General features: G+C 35.5%; 1 protein-coding gene across 1 annotated transcript; it reads right to left on the bottom strand.

Annotated features, from left to right (window-relative positions):
• Nucleotides 1-8,142: 8,142 nt before the first annotated feature.
• Nucleotides 8,143-13,320, bottom strand: LOC128127541 (receptor-like protein EIX1). The gene has a single exon (XM_052766086.1). The coding sequence runs from the start codon at nt 11,424-11,426 to the stop codon at nt 9,234-9,236; it is 2,193 nt and encodes a 730-aa protein (XP_052622046.1). The 5' UTR covers nt 11,427-13,320; the 3' UTR covers nt 8,143-9,233.
• Nucleotides 13,321-13,676: the final 356 nt, after the last annotated feature.

Raw genomic sequence — 13,676 nt, 5'->3', positions numbered from 1 at the left:
ATTTGGCAATTCGTCTGAATTGTTTAGACACACATATGAGCTATCTAAGGCAAAGGTGTATAAGATTAAGAAGCTTAGATAAAGGATTATCAAAGCATTAGGTATTAGAAATATGAACTTAAGAAATTCAATAGGTATTGTTTTTCTGGAAGTTAAGCTGGTTTCTGAATACATGTCAAAGCTAGTGGGAGCATAAGTGTTATGCTTATATGATAATAATCATCATGATAGTGGGAGCATAAATTTTGTGCTTGTATGATTATTCAAGCAAGTATTGCAAATTAGCAATATTAATTATAGAAAACAAGAGTTATACTTTGCAAAGTCGTAAGGGTTGAATAATTGTTTTGCTATAATTAAGGGAGAGAATATTATGCTTCATTTCAAATCTAAAGGCTTAGATTGTGGAATGTTAATAAATTTAGTCAACGATACATAGTGCCTTCTCAAAATTTCGATTATGATTATGGCATCCCTCTTCATAATTCGAATTATAAGAACGTGACACATAACATATTATGGCAGAAGATTGATAAAGTATCGTATCTTTATGTAAGACATTATGCATTGTGTCTCATACACTTCGGGTATAGGATCGATTGAAAATGCTATAATATTTGACCATTCTAAAATTTTCCAAATGTCTAGCGCATTAAGAGGGAAAAAGGACAAGAATCCGTTTTGACTAAGATAATTAAACAACTATCAAAGGACGATCCAAAGCTCGCTGAGGATTGGTCGCTTGTGAGTAGTTGGAAATATGATATTGGATGGACCATATCGACATTATTATGAATAGATAAGATTCTATTAAGAATGAGTTGTCATATGGCAAATATGGAAATGTTTCCATATTGGGAGCTGAATATTGAGAATCTATGTCTAGATTAGAAACTTTTATGCAAGAAGGATGTTTAAAGGAATGTACTTTGAGTGAGAGACATCATAGAGATTGGCCAAGTCTTGATGATTTTGAGCTATGACTTTACGAAAGGATCATTGCATAAAATGTTAGAATCTAGCATATTCTATAAGTGGCAAGAATTTGATATTCTTACACTTGTGATAAGGATTGGGAGTTGTGAAATGAGTATGATTGGAAATGTGTTCATTTGATCACAAAGTAAGGACCATAAGTAAACATTGTGTGCATGCTGAGAGCATGGGACAAGTGTAGTAATAATTCAAGAAAGAAGTTGATTACCCGAAACAACAAATAATGAGTAATCAATATGGTGATTAAATAAAATGTTTTTATTTATACCCAGAGTTTGGGGCCATATGGGATTAGTATTATTCTTGTGTTTCAGTTTGAATGTTTTGACTTCCTGAATAATTAATTATTTCAGAATAATCAAATTATTCGAACGGACCACAGTCGTTCATATGTTGGAAGTAGGTATGAATGAAGACTGTCGTGAATTGGTGTGTGGATTGTCTAAAGTGTATTAGACATAAGCAAATGTTTGTTGCAACGTTCATGAGTGCTTATGAATATGATTTGAGCATTGGATTAAACCTACGCTCACTTGGATCACTTCATGAATTGTATCATGAGTGATTGGTGAGACGATAACATCTTATATTCTTGAAACCGAGATGTGTGAGTTGTATCTTGCGAGTCGGTTACACATTGATAATATGTAAACGCACCAGTAACTTGGTGTTATAAAACATATTGTTATGTGTGATTCGGTAAGTGAGTGCAAGAAAGCATTGAATCAAAGTTTATCTGTTCCTTTTATCCAAAGTAGGATGAAAGCGATATCTGTGGGCCCCTCGATGATTTAGTGATGTCACATAAGCGCTTGGCCAAAATGGACTAATTTGATGTGTTCAATTGTAGTCTGCTATCAGTTGTCATAAATCGGGGAACAGTATAGAGAGAATGGTTTAAATCCATGTCTCAGTCTATACGATATCTAGAATGGAGGAACATATGATCCCTTATCTAAAGGACATGCTTCTGATAAGATCAGAGTTGACAACGGCTTTTGAAAGCTACGATTGCAGACCAGGATCTAAAGTCATATGCAGAATAGTTATTAGACTTATCCAAGTGGGAGACTGTTGGATTAGTGTCTAAGTCCATAATTATTTTGGTATGTACTTGACCCGATGGTGCATGGTCCTTTTGGGTTGCCTTCACACCGGTGACTAGACAGGATGATTGTTGAGGAGAGAGGCTGGTTTATTGTTAAGAATAATAAATTAGGGTATAAATATGATTTTTTTAATAAATTATATGGTTAATATATTAATTTGGAATCATATTATTAATTAGTATTTAATCAGAAATTAATTAGGAATTAATTTTGGGATTAAAGGAACTGACTGAAAGTGTAGGGGCCATTTTGTAATTATTCAATAGTTGAGGCTTTGGGCCATTGGATCACCTTTATTAAGGCTTGAACGAAAATCCTAGAAGGATTTAGGAGTTTTCGTCCAAGGGCTTAAGGAAAGGAGTCCATGGACTTGCTTAGGCTCTAAGCTAAGGGATTAGGGTTTACACCTTGAAACCCTAGTTAGCCTTAAGTATAAATAGCACCTTAAGGCACTAAGATTTCGTCCAAGCTTTAGGAAACCCTAAAAGGGACGAAATCTAGGGCAAGATACCCTTTTCTCCTCTCTCCAATATTTGTCATTTCACCTAGTGTGTTTGTGAGCCATTAGAGGTACTACACTTGTGGTACTTGCTTTCAAGAGTTAAGGAAATTCAAGGAACTAGTTGTTATTACTATATAACAACAAAACTTATGTATTCTATTCTTTTATATGGATTTCGAAAATAATAATAGCATGCCAGGTTTCTTTTTGTGTTCATAAAGTTGTATAACTAATAGTGAAAACATAGATCCAACTCTAGGGTTGCATGCACACATATGATTGTTTGTATAAACCCATTAGTTTCAAGTTATGTTTGAAGTCTTTCCAGGATGGATGCAGTTTGTCAATGATGGTTGACACAACAATGGACTCATCCATATTCATATGGTGCAGTTTAAAGTAACTGTATATGCCAAGGAGTTCATTGAATTGTTCAGTAACAGACCTTGAGTCGTCCATCTTATAATTGTTAAAGTTACTGACCAGAAACTTCTTGCTAGAAGCATCCTCGGTGATATACTTCAACTCAAGGGTGCCCCACAACTCCTTGGCACACAAGGCTTCACTATGGATATCAAATAAAGCATCAGGCATACCGTTAAGAATGTGACCTTTGCAGATGTAGTCATCGTTGTCCCACTTCTGTCTCCTTATCTCTTCAATAGTCTCAACAACACCTTCCTCTGGCTCCGCTGGTCTTGGAGTACCAGCACCTATGCTGCTTTCAGAGTTGTCAGCATGAAGTGCATCTTCTTCTTCCAGCTCCTGAAGTCGACGCCTTCGAACTTCTCCAGCTTTGTAAACTTAGTGGTTATCTCGCGGAATGAGTCACCCATCTCCAAAAATAGTAAATATCAGTTTGAATGTTGGGAAATTTAGGGTTTATGGTGGAGATCTGGATACCAACTTGGATCGTAATATCACTTTCCGAACTGATATTTCTACCCTGGGTCTGGGTTACAAGAAATTCATCCTAGGATAATCATAGTGGACACTTACGATTCTAGGCACAGAAATCGTAAGCCAATATGCTAGAGGATTTTTGAAAGTATGATGAAAACGAGAGCTTAAGATCGTCCCATTTTTCTGAAAAGAATAGTCGTTTATATAATAAACGATATTAGGGTTTCATTAAGGTTGGGCCGCTATGGATTCCTTTGGAAGGAAGTTAGGGTAATCCGGATTTTAATGAGGATTTAGGGTTACCAAAACTAACGAGTTTCGTTAGTTTTACCATAATCACTCTCAAGAATCGAAATATCACACTAGCGGGACACCAGCTAAGGGCTATGCCCCTTGGACCCCGCTAGGGGCGCTGCCCCTAGACCCCGCCAAAGGGGTGTTGCCCTTTTGGAAACCCCAGACCCAGGGGCGCTGACTCTAGACCCCCGACTAGTCATCGAATCGGCTACTAAGTTGATCTTATACATGCGTGCACTCCGTACCAACCCGTACACATATTAGAAAACAAACTAAGAAGCCCCTTAGCTCACATGATAATTCAAGTTACATAAAATGACATGGTGAAACTAAAATCACCAACATCTTACTCCTCTGCATATTGTTCTTTACACGAGAACCACAATGATTCTTTGTATCCTGGCTGCCACTGCAGGTAGCAACGCTGACACCAAATGTTCCGACGATGTAAGAACTTTATTTTGCTGTTCTGATGACCAGATATGTCCTCTGCACTGTCAACAACCGTTCTCACACACTCTGAGACCAAAATACTCGTTGTAGATCATCAACTACTCGAAATTGCTTTGCTTGTGATTAATCTTCTCAAAAAACAATGTCTCCTTGTTATCATCTCCGACAACCCCCATCGATGTTGCCCTCTGATCTAACCACCGCCTCCTACGATTACAAAAGCCTAGTATAGGGTGGAGTTACCAGATTCTTTGTAGGGGTCGTTTATCACTATTGTGTGTAACTCAACTCAATCGCCACCGTGTTTGGACAACATTAACCTCCTTCCAGTAACACACATGGGAGGAGCTCTGACGGTTCGGAACATGATAATCAATTTTCCTGAAGTTGGCTGACCACCGACCAGAAACCATTCCCAAATTCATCTTGAAAACTGACAAGCAGAAAGAACACATAATTTATATCAAGCGATTCTTTTTATATATCGAACTTCAAGTTAAATTTCCATGGGACTCTAAAACATGAAACGAAAAACATTTCTGTAAAATTTGATGATCAGAATCCCTAATAGAAAATCTCAATTTGTTTATACCTAAAATAGAAATAGAGTGATTATGTTCGATGAGAAACTAAACGGACAAAACACACAATCGAAGGAAGGCATCGAGAAATTGAGAAAAATGTTAGAAATAACTGAAATTGAAAAGGAAAGAGATGTGTATAAACACATGCATCTCTTGTGTACTCGTTTGCTAAGTACTTCTCCATTGATCTTCTCTGTGCGCACTAGAGTTTTGGTAATGGGGAGGCAGAGTTTTGGTAATGGGGAGGCAGGGGATGAAACTGAGCAATGTGTATGTATGTGTGTGCGCGCCTTTCTCTTGCCTTTATCTCCACATATGGGAAGAATTTTTAATTGTTATCAGTTTATCACTAAACCAACCGCCATATGATTGATATGTAGATGAAAGTTTGACAGATGGGAAGAAATTAGAATGACGAAGCTACATGTCAACACTTTCTAGCCAAATAAAAAAGGCAAATAACAAACTAACCAGTTATAATGGGTTTGTTACATAAATTAGCGGTAGAACACAAGTTGGTTCCCTTCATATGCAAAATAAATAAATAAATAAATAATAAGATGACAAACTTTTTAAAATAAAACTGATAAATTGGTTGGGCTAAAGTGACAATGAAACAAACAAGTTGGGAGCACGTTGAAACTTATCCAAAGTGTAATCTAATACTTACAATCTATTGAAATGATACACAAAATTGTAAATTTAAATACTGATATTATGATTTCGATATATCTAAGTTGGAAATGAGATACACGAACTTGTGGATTTGTTAATAGGAAAAGGGAAAATGTCATGTTATCGTAACGAACTTGTCAAGTTTGTACTAAAAGGTCACCCAATTAATCTTTTTTGTACATTAAGGGAACGACATATAAATTGACCGGTTGAAATGGTCCCTTGACCTGTAATAAAACATTTCCATAACAAAGCAGTATTTTTACCGGTGAGGTGGCTGCCTAGTCACAGCTTATGTGGCAATTGACTCTGGTCCACAGTCAACCCTTGGTCCCCAAGATTGGACACATCGTTACTGGTCCCCCTTATATAAATAAAGCAATGTCCTAATGAGTTTATCACGCCCACTTTGTTACCCTTATCGATCTCTTCGTTTGTTCTTCCTTTCGTTTCCCACTTTGTGAGTCCATCAAACCACCACTTCGAGATCTACAAGCATTAAAGAACACAACCCATAAACGTTTATTAGAATAATTTCTACAATGCACGTGATGAAACTTAATTGTAAAAAAACATATATGAATGGAACAAGAATGGTTTGACTTTGACTGTAGGTAGCAACTAAATTACAACATAACCTATATATGGTATGTATCTAATACGGACTAACAAAGTATGCAAGTACAACCAGGGACACCTTTTATACCAGAAATGTAACTTCTAGCAACCTTAAAACAGATGTGAGATGAAATATAAGTCATAAGATTAAAGATACATAACCTAAAACAATTTCATTAAAACAGAGGAATATATAATATTTCTCTTTAAGACAAAACACACTAAGTTGATCAAATGAAGGCATCACCTGAGTTAGCATTCACACACAGATCGAGAAGCTGCAAAACAAAGAATCAAGCCAATCAATGCATGATTTTGGGTCAATTATAAAATTAACGACCATAGCTAAACATGGTGTAGAATATCACCAATCAATGCATGATTTTGGGTCGATTCTTGATTATTTCATCAATAATTGCAAATTATTGAGCATATTATGGTTTACACATGATATATATTAACGTCAACCTGAAAATCCATTACCCATAAACACCAGTATGCCGGTTTATGTATAATCTGAGTAAAAGATCGAAAGAACATAAAAACTCACAAGGACCTTGAAGTAGATGTAATCATCGGCGTTGAAGCACCTTCATAAAGATGAATATAGCACCAATTATTGATTGAAAAATGGAAATTTTCAAACTTCATGGTTGGATTCACAAAACAACCACCATGCTTTTCTTACAAGAATTAGTATACAATACTTACCTAGTTCTTCATGATGTTGGGTCATAAGGGCCTTGTAATGACCAATTGCTTCTTGTAAAACAACACCCATTTGCTAATTTGTTAGTTATTCCAAAATCAAATGATTTTCGTGAAGAAAAATCACGAATTTATTTCAGAAAGGGAAGAACAGAATATTATCCATAATTGAATTTATTACCCACCCAAGTTCAAGGTAAGCTTTTGGACGTTGTACATTGAAATCAAGATCCCATCTTTGCAAAGAGATCAAGGAATTCTACCAGTGAAGTTGTTTTTGTTGAACCTCAAAACTACCAAATATGTAAGTTTTTTCCCGATACATTTGGGAATATTTCCACCGAGTTTATTGTCACCCAAATCTATGACTTCCAAAACTTGTAGATTCCCTAATTCCCGAGGAAGTTTATCGATAAAGCTATTGTTGTTCATAATTTAAGCAATATAATAATGAATTACGAGCAATTGAACATGGAATGCTACTAGAGAGCTGATTTGAGCTTAATCTCATGCAGATTCCAAACACAATTGGTAATTTTCACCTGATACAATAGACAAATTTAATAATTTATTGTTCCATTAAAAATATAAACAAAATTGCCAACAAATTTAATTAAAAGAATGCTCAAAGGTATTTTAATATATATCAACTTACAATATTTTTAGATAAAGGGTAAGATGGTAACTTTACTTGGAACATGACCAAAATTGCTATAAAACATCAAAATAACCACCAAAATTGCAACAAATTCTTTTATTGTTTTGGAACAAAAATGTTTTTTTGAGGATAACTAGTCAAATCTATTCATAAGAAGTCTAATTACTTTCACGGTAGACCTCACATATGAATTTGAAGTCGATAAAGTAGCCCCCAAAGTTCACATATTTGTTCTATTATTATTTTTTCACACTGTATTAAACCTTAAACGTTGGGCTACTTTAACTGAATGCAACATTCATTTTATTTATTTGTTTGTGTTTATTATTTAATCAGGCTGTGGTATATATTAGACAATGTGTTTTCAAATTATATGGTTTAGGCAAAATATTTTATCCACTTGAAGCAATTCAAAGTACACAACAAAACTCACCAGTAATTAGAAATAATATAGTATCAGAAGTGACTTTATGACCCTCTTTACATCTATTGTCAATAATGATATGCCTTGTTGAGGATTACATAACATAAATGATGATGAGAAAAACATAGCTATCCTATCCTATCGAAAACCATCTTACTCTTCAGGAAGGGCAAAATGGACCACCAGTTTAATGCAACAAATACATACAATACAACTTCATGTTAGTCAGAGTGATTGTCTAATTAGACTGAACACCATACAAACAAACACAAAAATATGAGATTAACCCTAATCTAATCTCATAACAATCAACCAAGATCACTCCCATTGCAGATTCATACTAGACCATAGTCTTATCTAAATACCAAATCCAACAAAAAACAAAACTCCACCTTTCACCCAAACATCCTCTTTCTATACATGAAAAACTAGAAATTTTACAAATGAAGAAATAAATAATGAGTCAGTTACATGGTTCTTACTTACTTGGACCAATGTAGAGGAAAACTGAGGGATGCAACCGCATGTTGGGAGTGAGAGCAGCAGCAGAAGGTCGAGAATTAAAAAGAAAAAAAAAATCTACAACTCAAATACATAGTAATCTAAATCTACAACTTCATCATGTATAAATACCAAATCCAAAAGAAATTTTGTAAATTAGCACCTCTAAACAACACTGATATCACAAAAGCCATACAAATACAAAATCCAAATAGTAATACATTAGAATAAGCATATCTCAAAAGCAAAACTATCACTGATAACATGCATTCAAGAACTACTTGCATTCCACATGATCTATGCAGCTATTCTCTTCCTCTCTTGAACTTGGCAACTCTTACCACAACTGCAATGTATATCTTATCCATGGTTTCCTCAGCAAAAATGAAAAGTTTGTGTCTCCACTGCTTCTTGAACATCAGAACTCCAATAACACCCCAAAACCCTGTTCCAAAACCACTCATTATATCCACATAAAACAACCATACCTCCATCTTCTCATCAGCTGCTTTGTGTTTCTTCTTGCTTGTTGTTGTTGTTGAATCTTGATGATTTGAGCAAGTGTTTTGCAATGGAGGTCCACATAGATGTTTGTTCCCAGCATATATTGATGGATCATCAGTAAGCGTCTGCAGTTGATTTCCTGTTGGAATTTGACCCGACAAGTTGTTATGTGACAAATTCAAATGGCTCAAAAAAGTCAAAGCCGCCATGCTTGAAGGGATCCTCCCGCTCAACTCGTTTTTTGAGAAATCAAGAGTTTCCAAATTCATCATCTTTCCAATGCTCTCTGGAATACCCCCTCTCAGATGATATTAGACAGATTCAGACCCACCAACTTAGAAAGTGTAGTTAGCTCAACCGGTATTTCTCCCACAAGTTTATTGCTTGAAAGGTCCATGTTAAACACTATATCCCAAGTTGTTGTATATTCAAGATCAACACCTTTCATGACCTGAATCACATTCTTATCATGATCGATATCTAAATGCTCGTATATCAAGTGACTCACAACCATGCCATTTAAGTTTCCTACACACGGAGGGATGGTTCCGGTTAAGTTGTTGTATGCAAGATCCAAAATTTGAAGATTTGAACTTTTGCAAAGAGATGGAGGAATTCTACCAGTGAAGTTGTTTTTGTGTAAACTCAAAACTACCAAAGATGTAAGTTTTTTCCCTATCCAATTGGGTATATTTCCATATAATTTATTGTCACCCAAATCTAAGACTCCCAAACCTTGTAGATTCCCTAATTCTGGAGGAACTTCACCAGTAAAGTTATTTTTGTTCAAATTTAACCAAAATAATGATGAAATAAGAGCAATTGAGCTAGGAATGGCACCAGAGAGCTGATTTGAGCTTAATCTCATGGCAGTCAAACCCTGCAGATTCCCCACACAGTTGGGAATTTTCCCACTTAACATGTTTCTTGAAAGATCAAGCCCTTTCAAATCTGTTCTTCCGCATAATGACCTTGGAATTGACCCACTGAAAAGGTTATATTCCAGAAGTAATACATGTAAAAGCCCATATACATCACCATTTCCCGCATTAGGAAGGTTTTTCAAAGATCCGCTGAGTTTGTTGTGAGAGAGATCTAAATAAGGAATGATGGGCATCTTCCGCAGCCATGTGGGCAGCGGCCCCGAAAGTGTAGCATTGGACAACTCTAAGCTCTTAAGTTTCCTCTGATGTCGAAGCCACTGCGGAAATCCATTCCCGATATTGCAAGAGCTGAGAGAAAGATATATCAACTGGAATGGAGGTATCCACCCACGTGAAACATTGAATGTCAGCTTAGTGTTAGAAGAAGTACCCAAGTACTCCAACATCGAAAGGTTAGCCAAATGGGCTTCAGTAAATGTTCCTTCTAAAGAATTGTTAGAGATATATAGAGTACGGAGGTTGGCAACTTGCCCAATCGAAACCGGAATAGTCCCATCTAACAAATTAAAATGTAAATTCAAATAACTTAAAGATGCTAATTTTCCAAGGGATTCTGGAATTGAACCATTCAATTGGTTAGAAGAAAGGGCAAGTTGGGTAAGATTCCCAAGGAATTCTGGAATGGGACCAGTCAACTGGTTTTCAGATAGATCAAGTACTTGTAAAAATCTTAATCCTGTTACAGATTCAGGGATTGAACCAGTCAGTTTGTTGTATGATAGATCAAGATCTCTTAAGTTTGCCAGTCCTCCAAGTGTTTCTGGAATTCTACCTTTTAAACTCCGACTTAATTCCAGCAACTCCAAAGAATATTGGGAGCATTCTGATGCGTTTTTTGGTGGGTCAGTCATTTCCATACGGAACACATTATTTGTCACACGCAATTGTTTCAGGTGGCACTGTCTCCAGATTCCAACATCCTCAATCTCTTTAAACTTGTTAGAAGAAAGATGAAGCTCTAGAAGTTTAGGCATAGTAGGAATCGATGAATTCAGCATGGTATCTGAAAGGTCAAGGACTTCTAGGGAGCTCATGTTTGTCAAAAAAGATGGAAATATGCCTCCAAGTGGATTATCGCTAAGATCGAGGTGTTGGATGTTAGAAAGTGTACTGTAATTCAGATGTGGAGAAGATAGATGCGTCTTATCCAGCCCACAACCTGACAAATGAAGCTCTGACAAAGAAGGGATCATGCTTAGTAGCTTTGGAAAGTTCCATGCCAAACTAAGATTAAATCCCGAAAGACTAAGGAATGTTAGGGATGTCATGTTTTGAAGAAGGCCAGGGAGTGGACCTTCGAAAAAATTGTAGCCAAGATCGAGGTGTTTTATATTAGGAAGTATTCTACTGGAATTAAGAAAAGGACCAAGATTAACATTGGAAAGTCTACAATCTGACAAACTTAACTCTTTTAAGGAGGGAATCATGTGAAGCATCATGTCCCAGTTGTGTGCTCCACTAAGATCCACATAACTCAAATTGAGAAGCTCGAGTGACAAAAGGCCAAAAGCCTTCAAATTGAGAAGCTCCACTAAGATCCCCATGCTCATAATCGTTTGAACTGAGATCAAGAACCTTTAAATTAGAAAGATTTCCAATGCGAGGAGGAATAATACCTTGAAAATTAGCATCAGAGAGATTGAGGTGGGTCAGCTGTTTCAATGATCCAATGAACTCAGGGATCCGACTTCCTAGGAAATTATTCCCACTCAAGTCGAGGTATTTGAGATGCCTCAACTCTGCCAAAGAAGAGCTCACCTTATTACCGACTAAGAGGCAGTAGTCATCTCCTTTGAGATGAAGGCGTTGAACATTTCCAGTGACACCATCACACTGGATTCCTTCCCACATGCAACACTCATTTCCAACCCATGATGACAACATTCCAAAAGGATCTTCAACACTCTGTTTGAACTTGAGGAGAGCAACTCGCTCTTGCTCAGAGCAAAGGACACTAACATTTCCAACCCCCAAACAAGTATATGTGGCTGCAAACAAAAACACACATACGAAAATGAGATGGAAACCCAAACCCCTCCAATTCCCCATTATCAACCCTAACTTAATTTTAGTTTAGAAGAAAATTGAAGTAGGCAGATGAGTTGTGATGATGAAGTGATGGGTTCTTATGATGAAGTAACTAGTACATTTATAAAGCCATAAATTAATGAAGAATAACTTGTTGCAATATTGGAAGACTTGGAAGTCAATTAAAAATTTGTAACCACAAACTTATATGCTTATGCAAGTTTTCTTTGGGCGTGTTTGGTAAAAGTAGCTGTTAGCTGGAAGCGAGTAGCGGCTAGCGGTTAACTGGTAGTGGGTAACTGGAAGCATGTAGCAGGTAGCTGGTAGCGGGAAGCTGTAGCTTTTATTTGTTATATGAATGTTTGGCAAAAGTAGCTGGAAGCTTTTGAAATATATAAAATTACATAAAAGGACAATTGATTAAAAATAAATAAATATATAAATATATTTTTGAGGGTAATTATGGAAATTGATTTCAAAAGCTCAGGAGCGGTTTGTTAAACGCTACATGAAGTAGCTTTTAGAATCGGAGCGTTTTGTTAAAACTAAAAGCTAAACGCTCGTACTGCCAAACGAAGCTTTTTGTTTAAACTAGAGTGTTTTATCAAAAGCCAAAAGCTAGAAGCTCCCAAACGTTTCCAAAAGCTCCGTGCCAAACACGCCCTTTATCTCGATCACAAAAAGTGGTTTACGGGACAAGACTATTCCACACAGCACATGCAATTCTATTTCACCACAATCTTTTAACAAATTAGCAGAATTGAATAAAATGCAGTATTTGACAAATATGCATTTCCATTTCAATAAATCATAGATACATTATAAATATTTTTAAGTGATAGTTACAATTATAAGCTGGGAATTTAAAACCGTGGCTAAATATGAAACTGTTAGATGGGTTGAACATGTCAAATGAGTGGAAATCTAATGCTAACAAGCTTCTAAATCACATTATTTAGAAATCATGTTATTATTTTGATATTATTATTAAGTCTAAATAAAAAAAAACAGTGTTTAAGATTACTAATCAATATGTTCACACTTTATGATACATAAGAAAGTTCATTTAGTTTTATTATTATTTTTTGAAAATACTGGTATCAGACCTTGGCCTCCTAAATTACATGCAATATTCAGTTTGTTTATTCGTCTTATTTTATTATATGAAAATAATAATTTTAATTCATCACAACAATATTATAAGTTGCAAACTAAGCAGTATATCATTCATTACTACAGTATTCAAGCGTTCTAGAAAATGTGATGAAACAAGTTTATCCACATGCTTTTGGTCTTTGTCTATATTTACTTTTCCCCCAAAATAGGCATGGAAATCAATGTTTAATTTGTATCCACCAAATTTTATTTTTTGCTCATGAGCTAATATTTTCCAATCTCTTGAATCACATTATTTATAAAAACTATATTATTATGTTTACAGATTAAAATACACAAACTTGTGAATTGAAAAACAATATTATTGTTTTAATATATTTAAGTAGAAATGATACATTTACTTGGGAATTTGTTCACAAGAAAATGATACATAAGACTTTGAAGTCAACATGGAAGTCAATGGACAATTTGTATCCACAAACTTGTATTGTTTTGGTCCAGGTTCACTTTTAATTTTCTGTTAATCAAAATAAGTGGTTTTGGTTCAAGTTTATTCCCCATAGCACACGTAATTACTTGGTCACAAGTCTTTAACAATTTATGAATTGAAACCTATATATTGACAAACAAGCATTTATGTGTTTGAGAAATCGAAA

The sequence above is a fragment of the Lactuca sativa genome, chromosome 8, assembly GCF_002870075.4.
Source record: "Lactuca sativa cultivar Salinas chromosome 8, Lsat_Salinas_v11, whole genome shotgun sequence".
NCBI lineage: Eukaryota > Viridiplantae > Streptophyta > Magnoliopsida > Asterales > Asteraceae > Lactuca > Lactuca sativa.
Note: the sequence above shows the minus strand (reverse complement) of the source record. Positions and strands in the feature narration are given on the sequence as shown.